Source organism: Anguilla rostrata, chromosome 18 (assembly GCF_018555375.3).
Source record: "Anguilla rostrata isolate EN2019 chromosome 18, ASM1855537v3, whole genome shotgun sequence".
In the NCBI taxonomy this organism is placed as follows: Eukaryota; Metazoa; Chordata; class Actinopteri; order Anguilliformes; family Anguillidae; genus Anguilla; species Anguilla rostrata.
The window spans coordinates 28,312,043-28,337,622 of NC_057950.1; the positions used below are offsets into that span (position 1 = coordinate 28,312,043).

At 49.6% G+C, this 25,580-nt stretch overlaps 1 protein-coding gene across 1 annotated transcript in view; it reads right to left on the minus strand.

Annotated features, from left to right (window-relative positions):
* Positions 1-25,580, minus strand: part of LOC135245258 (regulating synaptic membrane exocytosis protein 1-like) — a 106,226-nt gene that overhangs the window by 75,588 nt on the left and 5,058 nt on the right. The window contains exon 2 of the mRNA XM_064318200.1: positions 19,273-19,344. Coding sequence (XP_064174270.1) covers positions 19,273-19,344 — 72 coding nt within the window. The remainder of the gene's footprint in view (positions 1-19,272; positions 19,345-25,580) is intronic.

Below are 25,580 nucleotides of genomic sequence, written 5' to 3' on the forward strand. Positions count from 1 at the left end.
AGAACAGAGCTTCAGTGCAGTGCTGCATCTTTGTGAAATAGATTTTCCCACAGGCTGTATTCACATTGATTTGCATTGACATTGTAATTTGCATAATGCCTGACCTCATAATATGCATTGCACTCATGCTGTAATACTTATTTGTGGAACTGCAATATCGCAGCGGTTACATGACTCTGTAAAGCAGGCTGGGTTCACCCATATAGGGGATTAGCTCTGTGACCCACACATCAAACGCTCTGCTCATCCACCTCAGTCCACCCACAGTCAGGCTCCTCCCATCCTGACAGCTGGAGCTTGCACCTGATCAGGCTTAAAGAAAGACACTAACTGAGGTCTCAGGAAAGGGAGTCACTCCTCTTCTGGCTTGCATTCACCAGATGCCCACACACAGGGACAAATCAGCACAGATGCAAACTCACTTGTACCCACGTACGTACATTTGGTTGCTTGAAATGTTGTGACGATTCTGCCGGAAAAGATGTTTAAGGTGTCAGCACTTTTCATTCCAACATACATGACGCACCGTATGTAAGGTGTATGACATACGCTTTAATAAAATGCTGTTCTCGCACTGTTGTAGTGGGTTTAAGACTTATTTCACACAGACAGAGCCCCAGTACAAAAAAGAGCCATGAAGCTCTCAGCAAATGTACGTTTTAGAGAACCTCGTCATTCAGGGGGCAGGATGAGACAGGAAGTTGTCGAGGGAGCATGAAACAGGAAGTAGGCTTTACAGGAAGCTTAGTTCACAACTAGCATTCTAGAAAATGGCTGTTTTTTTCAATTCTGAAAGATATGACCATTTTTGAGCTGGCTGATGTGAGTATAAATCAGGTTAATACCGGAGTGAAAATATTAAATAAAATTGTATTTGATTTGTATGCCACTTTGACGGAGACAGAGTCAGGAAAACAGGAAGTGAGGAAAGAGCAGACTCTGACCCGCTTAAAAACAACTAAGATGTTTTTTTTTTAACTGCCAAGAGGAGAGAAAGCTCAGGATTTATATGTGGTTACTGCTACTGTACAAAAGCAGAAAAACTCACAGAACCTTTTTTCTTTTACATTCACCATCATCATCATCATCATCATCACATTTTTCAGCCAGTAGACAAACACTTTGTTCAAGAAACTTGATACTTTAGCTACTTCAACTAAATCCACGGCAAAATCCCATTAACCTGCCATATCTGGCAAATTGTTCCAATCCAACAAGTCTAATTTGCCACCAAAGATCTCCCTTTTGAAATCTTCACCCCATGTTTGCACTTATGAACCTGCTTGGTGCTCTTGACATTTCAGGTTGAGCTGGTGTTTAGTCCTTTATTTCCGAAACAAGATCCTCTTGTTACAGTTAGGGTTAGGGTTAGGGTTAAAGTACACCCAGGAAAAGTGCTTAAACTTTCCTGCACTGTCTGTGAATAAAATGCAGGCAACTAAGCTTTCTGGTGTCCATGACTCACCTTCAAATTGATTTCCAAAAGCATATGGAAATTAATTCAATAAAACCACAGGAAAAAAGTGTGAATGAAATGGCCAAGATAATCGCTCTGCATCAATTTTAAAAATTAAGCGCACTATACAATGCAGCCAAAAGCAAATGGTTAATGACTTAAAACTAAAATCATATAATGAATGAAAAACTGAAGGGACAAAGAGGTGTTTGGTTATTAGCAAAATGGAAATGTCTCAGATGAGGCCAACTTTAAGATGTATGGCTCCAGCTATGCAGGCTTCGCATGGGGCAGTAGCCATTCGAGGACGAATGACAAAATATAGATTGTTCCGGAAATCCCAGAGAAACCAAATCCCCCCACCTGTCTGGTCTTCTGCTTTCAGACCGTTCAAACTGATTAGACAAAATTTTGCTCCCCAACTCTTCCCAAGTAACGCCAAATACCAGTTAATAAAACGATTAATCGATAAAGTGTTTAAATAACATGCTAAAGTGACAACAAATATGGAGTCTCTATGACAAAACAGGCTCTATCTCCTCAGCAGAATGCTAGCCAGACCATAGCCTGTTCTGCTGTGTGTACTTGGGTATGAAGCTGTGACACTCTAAACATGGGAAGGGGCAGCAGACAGTAGGCCCCTCTTCCTGTGGTGTACTGCCCTTAGCTTCAGCTCAGAGCTCACAGAATCAGAATCAGAATCAGATCATTATTGCCATCATTTCCATACGGGATTTGCTTCGTCAGACCACAGTGAGGCAGCCATTCGAGCCACTTATTGATGGAATGAGAACAGGAGGAAGGAGGAGGAAGAAAAACAGTCCTTCAAAAAAACAGTGAGACAGCTTCAGCATTATTCCTCCTGGGGTCAGTAGGGCTATTAGCTTCAGCTCAGAGCTCACAGTGAGACAGCTTCAGCATTATTCCTCCTGGGGTCAGTAGGGCTATTAGCTTCAGCTCAGGCCTCACAGTGAGACAGCTTCAGCATTATTCCTCCTGGGGTCAGTAGGGCTATTAGCTTCAGCTCAGAGCTCACAGTGAGACAGCTTCAGCATTATTCCTCCTGGCCCTGGGGTCAGTAGAGCGTTCAGGCAGTGCCTCTTACCCTTCTACTTTTACACAAGCAGACATTTCAACCCCAAATTAGAGAGGAAACGCGCCTGTCCCAGTGGGCAGAATGGAACGGGTGTACAGATCGATCGATGTGGCCCCTTCCCTGGCCTCTCTCTGCACGTGGCCCCTTCCTTGGCCACTCCCCTGGCCTCTCTCTGTAGCCCCTCCCCTGGCTCCTCCCTGTGCTGCACCCTTCCCCTCCTCCCTGCAGGACAGCCAGGGTGCAGAATGAGCCCCAGTCAGACAGGCCAGGGCCCTCTATGGAGAGGCTGTCCCTGGGAGCGCTGTGTTTGGCTCCTCCTCTCTCTCTGGGGTGGAGCTGTGTTTGGCTCCTCCTCTCTAGGGGTGGAGCTGTGTTTGGCTCCTCCTCTCTAGGGGTGCAGATGTGTTTGGCTCATCCTCTCTGGGGGTGGTAGCTGTGTTTGGCTCCTCCTCTCTGGGGGCAGTAGCTGTGTTTGGCTCCTCCTCTCTGGGGGCAGTAGCTGTGTTTGGCTCCTCCTCTCTGGGGGCAGTAGCTGTGTTTGGCTCCTCCTCTCTAGGGGTGCAGATGTGTTTGGCTCATCCTCTCTGGGGGCAGTAGCTCTGTTTGGCTCCTCCTCTCTGGGGACAGTAGCTGTTTGGCTCCGCCTCTCTAGGTGTGGTGCTGTGTTTGGCTTTTCCTCTCTGAGGACAGTAGCAGTAGGTGTGCGTGTAGCACCATATGGCCCAGCAGTGCAGACTGGCTCTCTCTGGCACAGTCGCTGCTCGCCTCCGTTCTGCCTCTCGCTTCACTGGCCACGCCCGCACACCTCCCTCTCACCTCCTGCACACTTCCTCTCACCTCCCGCACACCTCCTCTTACCTCCCCACACCTCCCTCTCACCTCCCATACACCTCCCTCTCACCTCCTCACATCTCCCGCACACTTCCTCTCACCACCCTCTCACCTCCCCACACCTCCCTCTCACCTCCTCACACCTCCCGCACACTACCTCTTACCTCCCTCTCACCTCCCCACACCTCCCTCACACCTCCCGCACACTACCTCCTTCCTCTCACCTCCCTCACACCTCCCGCACACTACCTCTTACCTCCCTCTCACCTCCCGCACACTACCTCTTACCTCCCTCTCACCTCCCCACACCTCCCTCTGACCTCCCGCACACCTCCCACACACTTCCTCTCACCTCCCCACACCTCCTCTCACCTCCCTCTCACCTCCCGCACACCTCCTCTCACCTCCCTCTCACCTCCCGCACACCTCCCTCTCACCTCGCAGATGGGAAGTGTGATGCTGCTTCAGCCACTTGTACACCTCCTTCAATCCTCTTTCCCTTCCTCTCACTCTCACTCCTCTCTCTCACATACACACTCATACTCTTTCACATACACACACATACCTCTCTCTCTCTCCTTCCCACTCTCCCCCTCTCTCTCTCAGCAAATGTTGCCACACAGCACTAACTCCACCCCACTCCCCCCCATGGAGCCACACCTCCCCAGCTTTAACCCCACGCTCACCCAAACAGCCTACAGCCCAGGGATCCAGCTCTGTCATTCTGAACTGAGGACCGAGGAGCCTGTCTCCATTCTATGACTCTTTCACAGTGCCTAACTGATAATCACATTCACCACGGAAACCCAGCCAAAGCTTAGCAGCGCCTGCGTCAGTAAGGCAGTGTGGGTTTTATTAAAAGTGGACTCGATCACAGCCAGCAGGCTCAGTCTAAGCCCTGAAGGCAGATCTTTCCGGCTGGTGGGCTAAGGCTGTGGGCTAGCCTGTCTGTGTAATCTCCACACTAATGGCAGGCTCTGCCCGGTGAGGTGCGATGATCTGGGAATGCCTCACGAAGCTCCTGTTCAGAAATCCCTGGAAGCAATTTCCCATGTTTGAGAAAGAGTGTCATGTGACCTCTTGCGGCCCTCCCACAGGATGGATGGGGAATAAGAAGCAGGCAAAGATGCCCTCAATATGCCAGGCTTCTCACTGCTGTCTGGGGACCACTGCTGCCTCCTACTGCTCCCGTGCTATTAAAGGGACAGTACTGATGCCTCCTACTGCTCCAGCACTCTTAAAGGGACAGTACTGCTTCCTCCTGCTGCTCCTGTGCTCTTAAAGGGACGGTACTGCTGCCTTCTGCTGCTCCTGTGCTCTTAAAGGGATGATACTGCTGCCTCCTGCTGCTCCTGTGCTGTTAAAGAGACAGTACTGCTGCCTCCTACTGCCCCCATGCTCTTAAAGGGATGGTACTGGTGCCTCCTACAGCTCCCGCGCTCTTAAAGGGACAGTACTGCTGCCTTCTACTGCTCCCATGCTCTTAAAGGGATGGTACTGGTGCCTCCTACAGCTCCCGCGCTCTTAAAGGGACAGTACTGCTGCCTTCTACTGCTCCCATGCTCTTAAAGGGACAGTACTGCTGCCTTCTACTGCTCCCGCGCTCTTAAAGGGACAGTACTGCTGCCTTCTACTGCTCCCACGCTCTTAAAGGGACAGTACTACTTCCTCCTGCTGCTCCTGTGCTCTTAAAGGGATGGTACTGCTGCCTCCTGCTGCTCCTGTGCTGTTAAAGAGACAGTACTGCTGCCTCCTACTGCTCCCATGCTCTTAAAGGGATGGTACTGGTGCCTCCTACAGCCCCCGCGCTCTTAAGGGGACAGTACTGCTGCCTTCTACTGCTCCCGCGCTCTTAAAGGGACAGTACTGCTGCCTTCTACTGCTCCCGCGCTCTTAAAGGGACAGTACTGCTGCCTTCTACTACTCCCGTGCTCTTAAAGAGAGTACACCCTTTCTCACTCACCGAAGTCTGACACAAAGAACCGGTACACTCTCCCTCTCTGTATCTCACACACACACACACACATATACACACATTCCCTCTTTCTCTCTCTCTCGCTCTCTTCTTCTCCGTCTCTTTCACATTCAATTTCATTCAGTTGGCTTTAATGGATATGCATAAATATGATACTTAATGGATATACATAAATATGCCACTTAATGATGTCAATAAATATTCCCTTAAATATGGCATATTTTGCTGAAATTATTTTAAATAACTGCTTGTAAGAATAACCTAATGTAACTATGACACGAATAATACACAAGTTTAAAAAATGCAATGATTTGTAAACGCTCTTTAACTGGTTTGCATTTCTCATGGCCTCTTCCTCGTAATATCCCAGAATGCCTACGGAGGCTCAACATAAAGGACACAGACACACCCAATGGTTCAAGTTTGATTCAGCCTTTGGTCTCTGTTTGTGGCGAAATGCTCTTTAATTAATGGCAGCATTTCGTCCTTCGTGACTCTGGAATCTCTGGAATCAGGTGGGCAGGGAACTGTCCGTCATCCCGTAAACTGCGGAGCTCAGTTTGGGGTGCGCCCGCCCCCCCTCCCGCCCCCCACCCCGCCGAGGTGTCCGCGGCAGCGGTGGAAGACCTTCCCCCCCCCCCAGCCGGGAAAACACCGGCTGCCTCGGGAGGACGGGACGGGCCCGCGAGGCACCGCCGGAGGGCCCGGTCCCTGCCCCTCCCACATCCGCGCCGCCGCGCCGCTAATTAGCGGCCCTATAAATACCGCCCCGGGAGGCACCGCTATTCCCGTCCCGTCAGCTGACTCCTCTCACGCAACCTCGCCGGAGGAAAATAAAACACCCCGTCAGATAAGTCAGGAAATGCAAATTAGCCAGGAACGGGAAACCAGAAGTGACTGGGAAAAAAAACAAACCCATCACAACTCCTGATGGCGGTGAGACAGATGGCTGTACTGACTGCGTGAAAGACACACACAATGATTAAGACTACCCTGCTATATTCCTGCAAGCCCGACTGTTTTTGATAGAGCTTCTACAAATTCCCAGGGCGCACTGGGAAATATAGTACTGGTATATACTGTAATTATTTCCTTATTCAAACATAAAGGAGTCGCTTTGCCTCATATGAGTACCTTTGGCTTCACACAGACAGGGAGATGCGCATTAAGATTAAGATCAGTGCCAGTACAGAACTAGATATTAATTACATGCCTGAGGAAATACACCAAGGTGTGCACACTGCACAGATATTAGGGGCAGGCCTGGCAGCCCCGCCTAAAGACAGCCTTTCACAGCTCTTAGTGAAGCAGGCAGAGCCGTGGCACATTGGAGAGCGGGACCTGCGGGTTCACATCCAGCGCGCGCAGGGCGACAGGCACTTCCTGCCACAGCCTGCGCTCCCGTACAGCTGGGCTCAGTGAATTAGCGGCTGTATCAATAAGAGGCCTAATCTTTAATCCCGCCGCAGGCATCAGCAGCGGGCCGATAACACCGGCCTAATTTCCCTCCTCTCCGTGTTTGCAACAAAACAACTCCCCTGAACACAGCGGATAAAAATACAAATAACACCACACAACAGCGATGGAGGAGATAGCCCAGCAGGTTATGTGCTCCGGGTCTCCTTGGTGGGGGGGGAGAGGGGAGGAGGAGGAGAGAAGGGGGGAGAGAGAGAGGAGGGGAGAGAGAGGAGAGAGGGAGAGGAGAGGAGGGGGAGAGAGAGAGCGAGGAGGGAGAAAGAGAGAGAGAGAGAGAGGAGGGGAGGGAGAAGAGGGAGGAGAGGAGAGAGAGAAGAGAGGAGGGAGAAGAGAGGAGAGAGAGAGAGAGAGGGAGAGAGAGAGGAGGTGGAGGGAGAGAGAGAGCGGAGGAGGGAGAGAGAGAGAGAGAGAGACAGAGAGAGGAGGAGGGAGAGTGAGAGAGAGAGAGAGAGAGAGAGAGAGGAGGCAGGAAGAGACAGATGGAAAGCACATCCGAGCCAGCAGACTGATGGCTAGCCAACAGTTCACATAAGTGGATGCAGAGCTCCTGAAACAGGGCTGTCCATATGGCTTGGCACCCGCACCTTCAGCCTCTCCTCCACGTCATTACCGCCCGAGACAGGCTACATATAAATACAGCTCCCGTCCATTGCGTGCGTGTACGCGTGCACATACAACGCCCTGTCAGACAGAACAGAACAGATCCCTCATCACAGAGTTTCCCAACCTTTTTTTTTTACAGAATCTCATGGCACACCACTCTCAAAAGAAAAAACATGCGAGCGACGTACTGACATTGATGTGACGTGCCAACAGTAGGCTTAAATGTTCTTTTGGGGTTTTAATTAAGCGATATGCATTTTAATGACATTTATTTTGGATTTTGGTGAATGAGATTTGTTCATTTAAGTTTTTTAAATTCATTTGAACATTTTTTTAAAGGATTTTTCACACGGCACACCTGACCTCGCCTGACGGCACACCAGAGTGCCGCAGCACAACAGTTGGGAAACGCTGCCTTATCGTACTTATCATCATTAGAAACTCTCTCTATCCTGAAGCACTGTCTTTGTCTATGCATCGAAATGCACACATCATTGCCGGCAAATGTCCCTCATCACAGACTAAACATCAAATCATATGAGTCTGTAAAACATCCAATCATTCACCTCATCAAAGATCAAAAATCCCACTATTTATCATGGAACTTATCATTGGTTACATGTGAGTCATACATCTGTTCTCCTACCAAATATCCCAGTCACTATTTGGAACTTAGTATTGCTAATATTACTTTGTGTCTGAACAAGGGAAAAAATGTAAAGCCAGCTTCATTTGCATAACTGCGAACTTTTAAGCTCTGCCGCGTTTCTCCGGCTAGGACGCTGTCGTTGATGTTCTCGTGCGCAGCTCCGCGCTGCGCTCGTGTTTTCAGAACAGAGACAGGCAATAAATAAGAGCGGGCCGTTAAAACCTGAGGAAATGAGTCCAAATAAATCTATAAATACGGTTTGGGAGTGATGTGAGAGGCGTCAGAGCCGTAGGAGTGAACCGAGCGAGGAGCCGGTGTGAGCGCGGGGGAGGGATGCCGCGTTCCGAAGCGCTCCGCGAAATCACGGCCAGGACCGCCGGTTCAAACTGTTTATTTTTTATTGTGAATGTTTTTCTTGTTTCAACGACGCGCAGTGCTCGGGGCGTTACGATCGCGCTGGACATTCCGTTTTCGCGGACTGGCCCGGTCACAGGTTGGATGTTTCGTAACCAGCACCCGCCGTGTGAGTTTCCGAACCCTCGTCCAAACAAGCTGTTTACCCGCCTCCCTCCCTCTCTGTACCGCTCTCTCCCTTTCTCCGTCTCAAATTCCTATTCCAATTTCAGAAATAGATTCGCATGATTATAGAACGTGTGATGCAATACATAATAATGACATTAATAACAACAACCCCCCAAGCCGAAAAAAGAAAAAATGTTACCTCCCCATCTTACGAACATAAAAAAACAGATTTTAAATCGAAGTAAATTTATAAACCTGTAGTTAGTAGCACGTTGTGCTGTTATGATTTTTATTGCTAGAGAATTTAACCGTGTTTAATTGCTTCATATCATATTTACTCATATCATGAGCACGCGTCTTTCAGACTTACCGCTGCTTCCATTAAATTGTGTTTCTATATGATTCTCTTAAATGTGCGGTTACTATGGAATTCACAAGCGGATTACTTGTTTCCTTAACGAACTATATTATACAGTTAAGATATGCAAGCATGTTCTAAAAGGTATTCACAACATTATCATGATTACCATGAAAATATTACCATGCAATATTAACAAGATGAATTAACAATTGCTTCGCGGAAATTTCAGCGTAAAAGTATACAGTGCAGACCGTAAGTATTTGTACAGCGACACCATTTTTTATTTTTTGGCTCTGTACTCCAGCGCACTGGATTTGAAATGAAACAATGAATATGAGGTTAAAATGCAGACTGTCAGCCTGGACAGTATTTAAATCCATATCGCGTGCTCTGTGCGTGAACAGACAACACAAGAAGAAACAGGGAATTTAAAAAGAGAAAGACAGTCTATGGCCCTGCAACGTCTATGGTCTTTATATCACCAATATGCACTTCCCTCATTCCCCTGTAGTTGCCCTCTATTGTGGATCGTGAGCGTAAAACCCATCGGCAGTTAAATACTCAATCAGCCTGGGGAACTCGGCCTCACAGGAAAGGGAAGCGCTTCAGTTAAGGGGGATGGACTCTTGAAAAGGGGTGGAGCCTACTACAGGCCCTAGGAGAGTCATTTTTTCACCTTAATATCTGCAACCCATTCTGACCCAAGAAACCAGGAAAGGTGATTTTACAGTGTAACCAGCTGCTTTAACTGATCAATTAAGCAGAGAATATAAACAAAGCAAACCCAGCAGACCCTGCAGCCCGGCAGGGCCGGACTGAAGAGCACTGTTCTAGAAGGCCCAGCCATGACCCGGTCACTCCAGGATGGTTCTAGCAAAGCTGCCATCTGGGGAGAAACCAAGCTAACTCTGTATATCATTAGCAGGGCAGGAAGAGAGGTGGAGAAAGCAAGTTTCTCCCTCTGTTTCTTTGTACTGGAAGGGTTCAGGGCTGTGACAGAAAGCAGGAGGCCAGAGAGGAGTGGTGTGGTACAAAAACATACCAACCCCCCGCCTCACCCCCACATCCAGCCCCACGCTGCTCTGAAACATACCAACACACTCACTCACTCATTCACACCACCACACCCAGCAGAGACCACACCTCCACACCCAACAGAGACTACACCTCCACCCTCCACACCCAACAGTGACCACACCATCACACCCAGCAGAGACCACACCTCCACACCACCACACCCAACATTGACCACACCTCCACACCTCCACACCCAGCAGAGATCACACCTCCACGCCCAGCAGTGACCACACCTCCACACCCAGCACAGACCACACCTCCACACTCAGCAGTGACCACACCTCCACACCCAGCAGTGACCACACCTCCACACCTAACAGAGACCACACCTCCACACCCAGCAGTGACCACACCTCCACACCTAACAGAGACCACACCTCCACACCCAGCAGTGACCACACCTCCACACCTCCACACACAGCAGAGGCCACACCTCCACACCCAGCAGTGACCACACCTCCACACACAGCAGTGACCACACCTAGCACTGACCACACCTCCTCACCTCCACACCCAGCACAGACCACACCTTCACACCCAACAGTGACCACACCTTCACACCTAGCACTGACCACACCTCCTCACCTCCACACCCAGCATAGACCACAACTCTACACCTCCACACACAGCACAGACCACACCTTCACACCTCCACACCCAGCAGGTCACAGTGCCAGTCGTCCCTTCTGCCAGCAACCCCGCTGCGGCCATAGTGACTGTCTGCGCCCCACGGGGAGCCGGCCCCCTAATCTAGCGCCCTGCTCAGTGTGTGGCCCTGTACTCACACCCCTGATGCAGGGGCCCTGGGGGCCCAGGAGGGACGGGGGAAACAGAGAACCTGTCCACGAAACCAGCCTGCGCCGGAACACAACATGGCGCCGCTGCGCGTCTGTGCATCCTAACATGGCCGCCTTCTGACTGGCCTGCCTTCCTCTCCACGTCTCTGCGCGGCCACGCCTGCCCGCATGACACCAAGCGGCGAACGCCTCGGTCCGTCTGACAAACGCTCGCCCCACCCACCCACTCACCGATGCCTTTCTGGAACATTCTGGTGTGGCTTTGTTCTCTGCAGTTCTTTCTCCCCTCCCCTTCCCATTTGAGTCTATCGTATATTACCCGCCACACTCCTCCTTCCTGTTTCTGTCTGCGTCTCTCATCTTCACTGTAAAGATGAAGAGGCAGTGCGGCTTCTCCAAGATGACCTAGTTATCTCCCACTTCTTAAAACGGATTTTCTTAGGGATGAAAGCCTGCCAGAAAAAAAGAATCTCAAGGTCTCAATTTATCTTGTTTGCCATTTTAATGTCTGACTTGCTGCATTTATATTGCCCTCTGAGCCCGGGCTCTGACTCATGCTTACCTAAAGACCAGCAAGTGGAGACAGAGCTCGGACCTGAACTGCGCGCGTGTGCCTATTGGCTGAATTACCGGTATCGTAACATGGCCTGGGTCATTTCAGCCACACTTCCTGCGTCCTGACGAGCCTCCTGACTGACTGGACTGGCAGAGCTGGGCTGCGCGTGGCTCAGAGAACGTTTCTCTGCTGTCAGCTAACAGCGGGCCCGGTTTCCCGAAGTCTCCCGTCCTTTGGAGAGAGATGCTTCAGATGGAAGGCTGGGCAGGTTGTGGCGGGCGGACGGCTCTCTTCCCCGCGGAACATACCGCTGTGCCTTCATGGCTCCGGCGCACGTCACCGCCGGCCTGCTCGCTGGCAAGGAGAACGGCACTAACGGGGAGGGGACGTGCGCCCACAGGCCAGGCCGGGCTGGCACAGCTACTGTATATAAGCAGTGGGCTGAGTTCCATGGACACGTTTCCGCTAAAAAAAGCAGTCACACAGACACTCACACACACTCACACACACACTCTCACGCACACTCACACTCTCCAATACTCACACACACACACACACACACACACACACACCCACATGCACACACACACACTCTTCTAAAGCCTTGCCCAGACGCAGTGCTTCCTATGAGCTGTTTACCGTTGGAGATGAAAGAAAGCCGAGCCCAGCGGAGCACAAAGTGCGGGACGTGCGGCTGTTTGCCGTTTACAGGAGCCTGTCTCCAAACACACCAGAGGAGGGGGCCACACCCTGCGGTTTCCCCACGGGGGGGGAGGGGGGGGGGCACATCTATCTGGAGTGAAGTATAAATTATGCTAATTAAACACACACGCGTACTGTTAGATGCAAAGGGATACATGAACACAGTGAAATGAAGTGTAGACAAACCCAGTCTGATTCAGCGCAAAGACACTCTACTTAAAGCGATGCCTAGTTTTGCGTGTTTGGTTTTGTCCTTGTTCACCTTGTATCAAAGGAGAATGGGATCTCTTAAGAACCTGAGCTACTCCAATGAAAATAAAACGGATGACAACTGAAAAACAATGAATTCAGCTATGAAATAAAATAAAAATAAGGAACATCCACTAAAGCCAACAGTCAATGATTTCATGAACCACTCTGAAGTGAGAATTTATTTACAGCCCTTATCCAGAACAGAAACCTTTTTGCCAGTCTTAAGAATGCTATTCGTCATTACATTAAGGCAGTCCTGAAAAATTGGTTTTTCTTGTAACATACCCTGGGTTGAAAGAGATTCCAATTCTTCTAAAAGTTATGATATTTTTATAGGAAATTATGTGTTTCTGTCTGTATCCAACACATATGCTTGCACGCATGCACCCATCCACACACACATTCACACCAACACGGGCAAGCATTCCACACATGCACGTTCATGCACATACGAACACACACACGCACATACACACGCACGCGCATACGTACGCCCGCACAGACACGCACACATATTCGTATGCACACACACACACAAACACAAGCACACACACAAACACCTCACTATCAGCGTATTGGAGCAGAGGCAGATGATGAAACACAGTCATAGCAGGCTTACACAGGCTTTCCTCCTGCATAACACACAATACTCCCACTGAACACACAATACTCCCACTGAAGATATAATACTCCCACTGAACATACAATACTCCCTCTGAAGATATAATACTCCCACTGAACATACAATACTCCCACTGAAGATACAATACTCCCACTGAACATACAATACTCCCTCTGAAGATATAATACTCCCACTGAACATACAATACTCCCTCTGAAGATACAATACTCCCACTGAACATACAATACTTTCACTGAAGATACAATACTCCCACTGAAGATACAATACTCCAACTGAACGTACAATACTCCCTCTGAAGATATAATACTCCCACTGAACATACAATACTCCCTCTGAAGATATAATACTCCCACTGAACATACAATACTCCCTCTGAAGATACAATACTCCAACTGAACATACAATACTCCCTCTGAAGATACAATACTCCAACTGAACATACAATACTCCCTCTGAAGATACAATACTCCAACTGAACATACAATACTCCCTCTGAAGATACAATACTTCCACTGAAGATACAGTACTCCCACAGAAGATACAACACTTCCACTGAGGATACAATACCCCCTCTGAAGATACAATACTCCCACTGAACATGCAATACTCCCACTGAACATGCAATACTCCTACTGAACATACAATACTCCCACTGAAGACAGGCACATCCTACTGGTTCAGAACTAGGGTATTCAGTGCCACCTGTTGGGGGGGGGGGGGACACAGGCAGACCTCATTTTCAGAGCAGCCAAGCACTGCCTGCCGTCACTCCTCTCCTGTATTTTCAGCAGAGGTGGGGGTCCAGGGGTCAGAAAGTAAAAGTCCTGCCCAGTGTTTCTTCCACCCATGAACTCAGCCAGCTGATTTCACTCATTAGTTCTACCCGCTGGCTGAAGATTTCTGCCAATTAGCAAATCCAGGAGATTGGAACAAAATGCTGGGGAGGACTTTTACTTTCTGAACCTGGATTTTGTGCCTTCTGGTTTTCAGCGAGCTCCTCTGCTTCAGTACTGAAAAGGCCCATCCACGCTCCCTTCCTGCAGAACATTCTCCACTCATCTGACTCTGGCCAATCTACAAAATCTACAAAAAGTCAAATCTACTGCTAAACAGATCTCATTAGTCTGAAGCGGTGCACCCAGCCAGACAGGCAGGATTGTGGGTAACTGATACAGACAGGCAGGATTGTGGGTAACCGATCCAGACAGACAGGATTGTGGGTAACCGATCCACAGTGCTGCTCTAGGGTTTTGCTGGCCCTAAACAGGAATGCTGCTGTGGCCCAAGGTGCTCCAGCATAAATCACACAATAGAACTGTGTGGCTCAGGGATGGTTTCAGCCCTAAACGACCACATAGTGTTTATGTCAGAGGCCAGCTCTGCCCGCCACTGGAAGAGGCTTCCCTCGAAACGCCCCATAACCATGACAACCACTCTAGTTTCCCCATCAGCCCGCGCTGTAGCAAAACGCCCCATTGCCATGACCGCCGCTCGAACCCCTGAACACCTCGTCCTGCACGGAGAAGGCTTCATTTCTTTGAAGCACATCAACCTCCTGTCTCACGGCAAGACAACTGTATCCCAAAATAAACAACGACAAGAAAATGCGCACAAGGCAGATTGCTTAGAACATATTATTTTGGAGACAGGCTAAAACAGCCGAGCAAGTCAATTACGAGCCACTAGCCATAGCATTGCGCCACTAGCTGGAGCATTGCACCGCTAGCCATAGCATTGAGCCGCTAGCCGTAGCATTGCACCGCTAGCCGTAGCATTGCGCCGCTAACTGTAGCATTGAGCCACTAACCATAGCATTGTGCCGCTAGCCGTAGCATGAGCCGCCAGCCGTAGTGTTGTGCCGCTAGCCGTAGCATTGCGCCGCTAGCTGTAGCAATGCACCGCTAGCCATAGCATTGTGCCGCTAGCCGTAGCATTGAGTCGCTGCTGTATCTGCAGATCTGGCATGGTGGCAAGTGTGAAATTATAAACTGTGGGAGAATTTGGGTTTCTACGCGTGGTCTAAATTTGGGGACAGATATTCATGGACCGCAGTATGGTGTAAAGAGGCTGGTAAAACAAAATGGCCGGAGACAGAAGGAGCCGTAGGAGGAGACGCAGGACCAGTGGAAACTCGCAATCCATTCACACCTCTCTTCCCGACCACATGGACTTATCTGAACCCACATGACTTCACTGATTAAATAGGCGTGCTACACTGCTCTCCATGCAAGCTAGCTGCTAGAGATCACATTCTTTTATTGAACTTTATTTTTCTGTACATGCTGTTGTTATACCAGTGAAACATTGGCCAATTCTAAGACAGTTCTAGTCTTACCAGGTCCCAAATCTTATACTGCAGAAAACCACATCCAACAATGTTAAAAACATGGGTAAGAAACCTTAAACAGCCACATTCCACACAGGAAGAATTCTTAAATTGCAAAAATAATAATCTTGCAGAAGAACCTGGTATGCTACTGTAGGTTAACCTGGAATATTACAGTAGGTTAATGTGGAATATTACAGTAGGTTAACCTGGTATGTTACTGTAGGTTAATGTGGAATATTACAGTAGGTTAATGTGGAATATTACAGTAGGTTAACCTGGTATGTTACTGTAGGTTAATGTGGAATATTACAGTAGGTTAACCTGGTATGTTACAGTAGATTAACCTGGTATAACAGATATCTGGGTGGGAGAGGGCGGGGCTGGTTTGTGTAGTTCAGTGTTGAAATCCCATAAATCTGTGAGGGTTGCAGGGCAGTACTACTTTTCTTGTGGTTGCTTGTTGGTGCTTTCACACTAAGTGTCTGATGATTGGCTGAGACTTTAACAATGATCTTTTTTGTTTGTGTGTCCCCTGTCTTATGCTTGAAAATGCACTTAGTTTATAGCAGGATTTGTGTGAATTGTATTTATTCCATTTGTGATGCATACCATCTTTTGTTCTTCATTTGGCACTCAATAACTTTGACCTGGTCAAATAAAGGTTAAAAAAATAAGTTTGTCGTTTTTTCTGAGCATGCTCAGCAACTCTGGCGAAGCCACAGCAGAAATGCACACATTTACACTGCTGGGGGGTCTGGTCAACACAGGATCAGACAGCTTCCTACCGACATAGCTATCGCACCTGCTCTTCTCAGCAGCACTGTAGGCTAAAAGTACAAGATGCCATTACAGCTAGCATTCGTGGCCAGAACTGTGCACAGGAAGCGCAGGCTCTTATAAGGAAGGTGCTATATCTGAGCTCCTCGTGAACAGCAGGCAGTGATGTCAGGGAGACGGGACACCTCTGCGAGTGATTCAGCCGGTCCTGGTCCTGCAGTGGGAGGTGTGAGTCAGTCTGCGCCTCACAAGCAAAAAATACCGCTGCCATTTAAACGAGACAGGAGCTGTTTGCGCTCTCTCCGCAACCCAGACTTAAATCTGCTCTGGATTCAGACACTAACCAGCCGCTAAACGCAGTTACAGCTAACAGCAGCCCAGCTCGAACACCCTGTCCGTGAATCTCTCAGGCTGAAACGCAGACCCAGGAGCTCGTAGCGCTTCGCGGGGGGGGGAGAGCGAGTGTCCGAACAGGGCGAAGCTGAGAGGGGGGGCAATGCTACAGAGCAGCCTGGAAATGGACACGGACGATTTGGAGCTTTAATCAGAGAACCGGACTGCACAATATTCACAGGGAGATCCAGGCGGGACGAGCCCCGGGGGGGGGGGGGTGCAACGCCGGTCGGCCAGGGCAGGGGAGCATGGAAGGCAAGCTGCGGGGGGGGGGGGAGAGCGTGAGGGTCTGAGAGGACACTCCCATCCTCTCCAATTCCCAGCTACAGGAGGTTCCCCTGCCACAGTGCACTGCATGAATATTCATGAACAGGCTCGCCCAAGGACAGAGCTTCCCTTGCCGAAGTGCTGTCCTAGGCCACACCCACGCATGAATATTCATGAGACACTAACACTGGAACGTTATGCAGTCAGGACTTCTGATCCTGAGAACTCGCAGCTCGTAAGAATAAAGACGCACATTCATGCAGTCAAGAGTGTGAGAAAGTCAAAGCTAGGAAGAAGCCCATCTAGAGCAGGAGCGTCCAGTCTAGTCTGAAAAGGGCCGGTGTGGGTGCAGAGTTGTGTTTTAGCCCAGCACTGTGACACCCAGTTCAACTAATTAACTAATCGTGCTCTTCAATCTGAGACACGGATGATCAGAATCAGGAGTCGTAGTGCTGGGCTGAAACACATAACTGCCCCCACGCCGGGCCTGCTTGAATAAGACTGGACACCCGGGCACGTGTGTCTTCGGAGTGCAGAGAGTGCTCCAGAAGCCGAGCCCCGATTTGTCCTCGAGTTCCTTCCCGCCTCCTGCTGCTAGGATACGCAGTGGAGTGTTGTCACGCACGCGGTCCGGAGATGGGGGGGGATGGGGGGTCGGGGGGGGGACAAATGGCTTTTAAGAGCTCATCCTGCAACGGGGTCTCTAATGCTCACATGCAGCACTTTAAAAAGCCTCTTCAGTGCTTAGGAGTTTTTCTCAGGGGTTAATGGCAGAGATGCACTCCGTGCCGGAAGCACACGCAACGTGGGCATGCCGCGCTCCTCTCTTCCGATTGGACGTTCACATAAGATCCGCCAGGGCCCGATTGGATCGAGTTCCAATGCAGGGCCACTCCTGTCTAACAGCCAATCATGTCGCCTTGAGTGGCACTCAACAGCTGCTGCCTGTACAGTGCCCTCTAAACAAGCTCCTTTAGGAGGTTTCTGAGCAGGCATCAGCCAGACAGCCATGTGTGGTCCTGCGCTTCACCACTGCCCTGCTCATTGGTCAGGCCCGCTCCTCCTGGGACTGCCAGATGTGCGGCGTTCTCCTTAATCCTAAGCCCTGCCGGGCGCGCCTTTGACTCGGGAAGTACAGCAAGCCCCTCCCCCCACAGGCCTCCGACACGCGTTCCCACGGCAACGTCAGCCGGAGCGCCTCGGCGGCTTAACATGGCGGGTCGCAGGTCATGTGGTTTTTGGTCATGTGTGCAAACCTCCACAGCACTACAGGAAGAGGTTGCTGGAGGTTCCAGCTCAGGCATGCCTTCATGTCAGTGCTGTGGCTTTACTCTGGGTCTGACGGAGCGTAGCACAGTGGGTAAGGAACTGGGTTTGTAACCGAAAGGTCGCAGGTTCGATTCCCGGGTAAAGACACTGCCATTGTACCCTTGAGCAAGGTACTTAACCTGAATCGCTTCAGTATATATCCAGCTGTATAAATGGATACAATGTAAAATGCTATGTAAAAGTTGTGTAAGTCGCTCTGGATAAGAGCGTCTGCTAAATGCCTGTAATGATGTGCCTCAGAGACTGGACACTGAGTCATTGCAAAGGCTGGCACGGGCTGTGCGTGCAAGTCCTTGTGTTAATAAAAATAAAATAATGGTTCGTGGAAACAGTGATGCATATTTTTAATGGCATCTTAGTATCACATCAGAACCAATGGAAGGCAGGCAGGGCAATGACAATACAGAATTCTACAGGTGCACAACAGTATGCAGGCCAGGTCCTACAGGTGCACAGGAATGAGACATACAGGGTCTTACAGGTGCACAGGAATGAGAAGCACAGGGTTTTTTGAAAAACAAAAGGTTTCAGGAAAAAAACTTGATTGTAATAATATTCATTTGCACTATATCTTAATATAGACTAATATTTTAAAATAAACGCTACAAATAAGTACAGAGCACCCCGCAGACAAGACGTTTCAGTTAACTTTTTTTCTGGAATTTCAAAAATAAAAAGGTCCTTTTCCCACAGGACAACAATTCAATTATATATCAGTGATCAGAGCTGAACTAAAACACTGAACTGAAAATGGGTTTGAAGTGGATAGACCTGCCACTGGCCCCCATCACACACCCTCACGGTAATGTCTGTCTAAAAAGAGTTCTTTCCAATCCAGGGACTAGAAGACAGCAAGCAGGCACTGCTTGACACTGACACACAGCTCACTAAGACTCAGACACAGACACACAGCCCACTAAGATTCAGACACTGACATTTAGGACACTGACACACAGCTCACTAAGATTCAGACACTGACATTCATAGTATTGATATTTGGCTCACCGACAGCGTGTTTACTCAGCAGTCTCAATTCACTAATACACCCTCAGACCACTGCCACACGAACCCACGTCCCATCCCCCAACACGTACACATTCACGTTCCTGAAGGAGTTACATAACATTTAACACTAAATAAGACCATTAAAACAACCTTCTGAGAAACGGGGCGCATTTTACCTAATGTCATTCTGCGCTGGGGGCTTCTTTCCAAGAAGGTGGACAGTTCTTGCTTGTATGGGTTTGTCTTCCCTACAACAAAAGAAAAGTGTTACAAGACAGTGCATTAATGAGCTATAAACAATTAAATCAACAATTAATATGTCATACAGTATTAATTATGTAGATATAAGCAGTTAAATAATCAGATTAAAGCATATTAATATTATGTCATTTTTAAGTCTGAATCTGCAACAAGGATTCAGGCGTTAGTGTAGCATAATGGGTTAGGACACTGCCGTTGTGCCCTTGAGCAAGGTACTTAACCTGCATTGCTTCAGTATATGTCCAGCTGTATAAATGGATGCAATGTAAATGCTATGTGAAACAGTTGTGTAAGTCGCTCTGGATGAGCGCATTTGCGTTCTCTTTTTCTCCTGTTTCATGCTCTGTCCGTTTGTAAAATAAAGTCACCATAGGGTTTGGATGAGGAGAACGTCAGCTCTCTTAAGATTCTGCATTTATGCCCCGTATTCCAGGCTGTGCTGAGGGCAGGACCTGCTGCTGCCACACACACACACACACCACGCTGGAGCAGGCTGAGGCTCACACACACACACACACACACCTCGCTGGAACAGTCTGAGGCCCACACACACACACACACACACACCACGCTGGAGCAGGCTGAGGCTCACACACACACACACACACACCTCGCTGGAACAGTCTGAGGCCCACACACACACACACACACACACCTTGCTGGAGCAGTCTGAGGCCCACACACACACGCACACACACACACGTCGCTGGAGCAGTCTGAGGCCCACACACAAACACACACACACACCTTACTGGAGCAGTCTGAGGCACACACACACACACACACACACACACACACCTCGCTGGAACATTCTGAGGCTCACACACACACACACACACCTTACTGGAGCAGTCTGAGGCACACACACACACACACACATCTCGCTGGAGCAGTCTGAGGCTCACACACACACACAAACACACACACACACCTTGGTGGAGCAGTCTGAGGCCCACACACACACACACACACACACACCTTACTGGAGCAGTCTGAGGCACACACACACACACACCTTACTGGAGCAGTCTGAGGCACACACACACACCTTACTGGAGCAGTCTGAGGCACACACACACACACACACACACACACACACCTTACTGGAGCAGTCTGAGGCACACACACACACACACACACACACCTTACTGGAGCAGTCTGAGGCCCACAGACACATACACACACCTCGCTGGAGCAACCTGAGGCACACACACCACACACACACACACACACCTCGCTGGAGCAACCTGAGGCACACACACACACACACACACACACACACCTCGCTGGAACAGTCTGAGGCTCACACACACACACACACACACCTCGCTGGAACAGTCTGAGGCTCACACACACACACACACACCTCGCTGGAGCAACCTGAGGCTCACACACACACACACACACACACACACACACCTCGCTGGAGCAGTCTGAGGCTCACACACACACACACACACACACCTCGCTGGAGCAGTCTGAGGCCCACAGACACACACACACACCTCGCTGGATCAACCTGAGGCACACACACATACACAAACACACACACACACATACACCTTGCTGCAGCAGCCTGAGGCCCACACACACACACACCTCGCTGTAGAAGTGTGAGGAGGGTGTGTCCTTCTCTGTTCAGCACTCAGGGAATGAAGGAAGTGATAAAAGAGAAGAGCTTTCCTCTTCTCATTCAACACAGTTACTCCTTCAGCAAAGCTCATTCTTTCACAGCTAATTCTTCAAGTTGAGTTCACCATTCATTTTTTGCAAATATTCCTTTTTATTCAAATGTATTCTCTGGACATTCCAAAACAGGGTCAGGGGTCAGTTCCATTTAAACTCATTCAATTCAGGAAATGAGCTGCAATTTAAATTCCGCGATTTGAAGGGTCTTCGTAGAACAAAATGGCTGTATTTTATATTTATATTTCAAATTGACTGAATTGACATAGAATTTGTCCCGACCCCATGAAAGAAAACACCTGTACACAACGATGACTGAAGCAGTGTCTTGTCTGAAGCAGACAGTAAGGTGAGCAGCCTGTTGAAGCTGCAAGCTCAGTGTTTTAATTGTGTGCACTACTGAAGCAGGCTTTTAATGCTGCCCTCCAACGCACTGAGCTGGCCTTTCAATTAGCTTTATAGCCCTCTGTTGGGATCAGCTGTCCCAAATGCACGTGACCTTGTTTCCAGAGGTGCTTCACCTGGCTAATGAACCATGTGACTGTCTAACAGGAACCCAAAAACGCGCGCATAGCCGTAAGTAAGTTTAGAGCCTGTCAGTTTGGATTGTATGTGGTGGGATATGATTTACCTGTGTCAGTGCAGTTTAACTGTGTGATGACATAGGGTTTACCTGCGTCCGTGCAGTTTAACTGTGTGATGGACTAGGCTCTGGCTGTGTCAGTGCAGTTTAACTGTGTGATGGACTAGGCTTTGGCTGTGTCCGTGCAGTTTAACTGTGTGATGGACTAGGCTTTGGCTGTGTCAGTGCAGTTTAACTGTGTGATGGACTAGGCTCTGGCTGTGTCAGTGCAGTTTAACTGTGTGATGGACTAGGCTTTGGCTGTGTCCGTGCAGTTTAAATGTGTGATGGACTAGGCTTTGGCTGTGTCCGTGCAGTTTAACTGTGTGATGGACTAGGCTCTGGCTGTGTCAGTGCAGTTTAACTGTGTGATGGACTAGGCTTTGGCTGTGTCAGTGCAGTTTAACTGTGTGATGGACTAGGCTTTGGCTGTGTCAGTGCAGTTTAAATGTGTGATGGACTAGGCTTTGGCTGTGTCAGTGCAGTTTAACTGTGTGATGGACTAGACTCTGGCTGTGTCAGTGCAGTTTAACTGTGTGATGGACTAGGCTTTGGCTGTGTCCGTGCAGTTTAAATGTGTGATGGACTAGGCTTTGGCTGTGTCCGTGCAGTTTAACTGTGTGATGGACTAGGCTCTGGCTGTGTCAGTGCAGTTTAACTGTGTGATGGACTAGGCTTTGGCTGTGTCAGTGCAGTTTAACTGTGTGATGGACTAGGCTTTGGCTGTGTCAGTGCAGTTTAAATGTGTGATGGACTAGGCTTTGGCTGTGTCAGTGCAGTTTAACTGTGTGATGGACTAGACTCTGGCTGTGTCAGTGCAGTTTAACTGTGTGATGAACTAGACTCTGGCTGTGTCCTTAGCCTCCCGTACTTCTCAGACTGTGCATGTTCAGGTGTAGCTCAGGTGAACGTTGCTCCTCGTACTGCTGCTTTTTACAGGACTCAGCTCAAAGAGCCTGTGCAATCTCTTTGTTATTACTTTTAAAGAGTTTATGAAGCTGTACCTTGTAAAGCATATCAAAACACAAGTCTGATATGGCATCTCCATTCCATATGGATACTTGCTTTCAGTTCACTTACGATTGGCAGTCCATGTGTCAATTATTTGTTAAAATGGCTAATAGCAAATCACATTGTATGGTCAGTTTAAGAACTATTTTGCTTTCAGGATTAACAACAACAAAAATAAATCTCAACTGAAGAAAAATAGACTTAACATCAGAGATTTTTGTTTGGTTTGGTTCTTTATGTATAACTATTAAAAGTGATTAGACTGTACATGGTGTTGAACACTGCCTGTGAAATGCTTTCCTGTCCAAGCGGCTATCCCCAAACAGCATCGGAGGCTAGCATCAGGCTAGCGGACGGTTCCGTGCACATCTCACAAAACAAGCGCATAATCCGTCCCGCGACACAGAGGTCGTGACCCTGGGTGTGATCTCCTCTCACTTTCTCCCTGCAGCCAACGCTGAACGAGAGCGGCGCAACGCACAGGATTTTCACAGGGAAGAGAAACCCCGCAGTGACATGCAGAACCTGCTTCTCTCATATGTAGAGAAGAGCTGATGACAGGGAGTTTCTAAAATATATTACTCATCACTTCCAGGATATAGCAGCTTTGAACAACCTGACATGCCTTCAGGACTTGGGCATTTACAGCTGATAATAATAATAATAATAATAATAACTTTAGTAATAAGAATAGCTTTGTACTGTCATGCATGTGCAGTAGTTTATAGACAGGAAAAGGGTACTGGGCAGTGAGGGAAAAGAGGAAGCAGCTGTCTCTCTATCTCCACTTCCATACCAGGTAACCTTTAACCTCAACCTCTGACATCTGACCTCAGACCCAGGATCCCCAGGATCCAGAACCAGGAAGCAGAACCCGTGCACAGGTAGTGGAGCTTGAGACCGGATTTCTGCAGCCCTTTCTAAACTCAGAGAGCATAGGTGAGAGAAAGGCAAGCAGGCAAAGTTTTGTGGAGCTCCGCTCTCTCCTGTGTGTGGAGCTCCCCTCTCTCCTGTGTGTGATGCTCCTCTCTCTCCTGTGTGTGGAGCTCCTCTCTCTCCTGTGTGTGGTGCTCCTCTCTCTCCTGTGTGTGGTGCTCCCCTCTCTCCTGTGTGTGGTGCTCCTCTCTCTTGTGTGAGCTCCCTCTCTCCTGTGTGTGGGCTCCCTCTCTCCTGTGTGTGCAGCTCCCTCTCTCCTGTGTGTGAGCTCCTCTCTCTGCAGCTCCCTCTCTCCTGTGTGTGGAGCTCCCCTCTCTCCTGTGTGTGGTGCTCCTCTCTCTCCTGTGTGTGGAGCTCCCTCTCTCCTGTGTGTGTGAGCTCCCTCTCTCCTGTGTGTGGGCTCCCTCTCTCCTGTGTGTGGAGCTCCCCTCTCTCCTGTGTGTGAAGCTCCTCTCTCTCCTGTGTGTGGAGCTCCCCTCTCTCCTGTGTGTGAGCTCCCTCTCTCCTGTGTGTGAGCTCCCTCTCTCTGTGTGAAGCTCCCCTCTCTCCTGTGTGTGGAGCTCCTCTCTCTCCTGTGTGTGGAGCTCCCTCTCTCCTGTGTGTGAGCTCCCCTCTTCCTGTGTGTGGAGCTCCCTCTCTCCTGTGTGTGATGCTCCCTCTCTCCTGTGTGTGGAGCTCCCTCTCTCCTGTGTGTGGTGCTCCTCTCTCTCCTGTGTGTGGTGCTCCCCTCTCTCCTGTGTGTGGTGCTCCTCTCTCTGCAGCTCCCCTCTCTCCTGTGTGTGGAGCTCCCCTCTCTCCTGTGTGTGATGCTCCTCTCTCTCCTGTGTGTGGAGCTCCTCTCTCTCCTGTGTGTGGTGCTCCTCTCTCTCCTGTGTGTGGTGCTCCTCTCTCTCCTGTGTGTGGTGCTCCTCTCTCTCCTGTGTGTGGTGCTCCCCTCTCTCCTGTGTGTGGAGCTCCCCTCTCTCCTGTGTGTGGAGCTCCTCTCTCTCCTGTGTGTGGTGCTCCTCTCTCTCCTGTGTGTGGAGCTCCCCTCTCTCCTGGTGGAGCTCTCTCTCCTGTGTGTGGAGCTCCCCTCTCTCCTGTGTGTGGTGCTCCTCTCCCTCCTGTGTGTGGTGCTCCCCTCTCTCCTGTGTGTGGAGCTCCGCTCTCTCCTGTGTGTGATGCTCCTCTCTCTGCAGCTCCCCTCTCTCCTGTGTGTGGTGCTCCTCTCTCTCCTGTGTGTGGAGCTCCCCTCTCTCCTGTGTGTGGAGCTCCCCTCTCTCCTGTGTGTGGTGCTCCTCTCTCTCCTGTGTGTGCTGCTCCCCTCTCTCCTGTGTGTGATGCTCCTCTCTCTGCAGCTCCCCTCTCTCCTGTGTGTGGAGCTCCTCTCTCTCCTGTGTGTGTGCTCCCCTTCTCCTGTGTGTGTGTCCTCTCTCTGCAGCTCCCTCTCTCTGTGTGTGGAGCTCCTCTCTCTCCTGATTGTGGAGCTCCCCTCTCTCCTGTGTGTGGAGCTCCCCTCTCTCCTGTGTGTGGTGCTCCTCTCTCTCCTGTGTGTGGTGCTCCCCTCTCTCCTGTGTGTGGAGCTCCTCTCTCTCCTGTGTGTGGAGGTCCCCTCTCTCCTGTGTGTGGAGCTCCTCTCTCTGCTGTGTGTGGAGCTCTTCTCTCTCCTGTAGGCCTGAGTAGGCCGTGTTTTGGAAGCACTCATTGGGGAGGACTGAAGAGCCCTTGTTTAGTTCTTATTTATAGACAGTGCGTTCTGTGCTGCATCTTGCAACGAATAACCAAGGCTCCTCCCCATCAATGCCACTCACCATGCTTTGGATTCCACTGCCAGGCCTACACAGCCCACATGAAGCTTGCAAACAGCCTTAGCCTGAAAACACACAGACAAAAACCCAACCTCTGACAGAGGCTGAAATCACCCTCTTACAGTCAGCACAGCGTGCCCAACAGAGTTTCATTGGCACTTCCACTGCCAATGAAACAGCA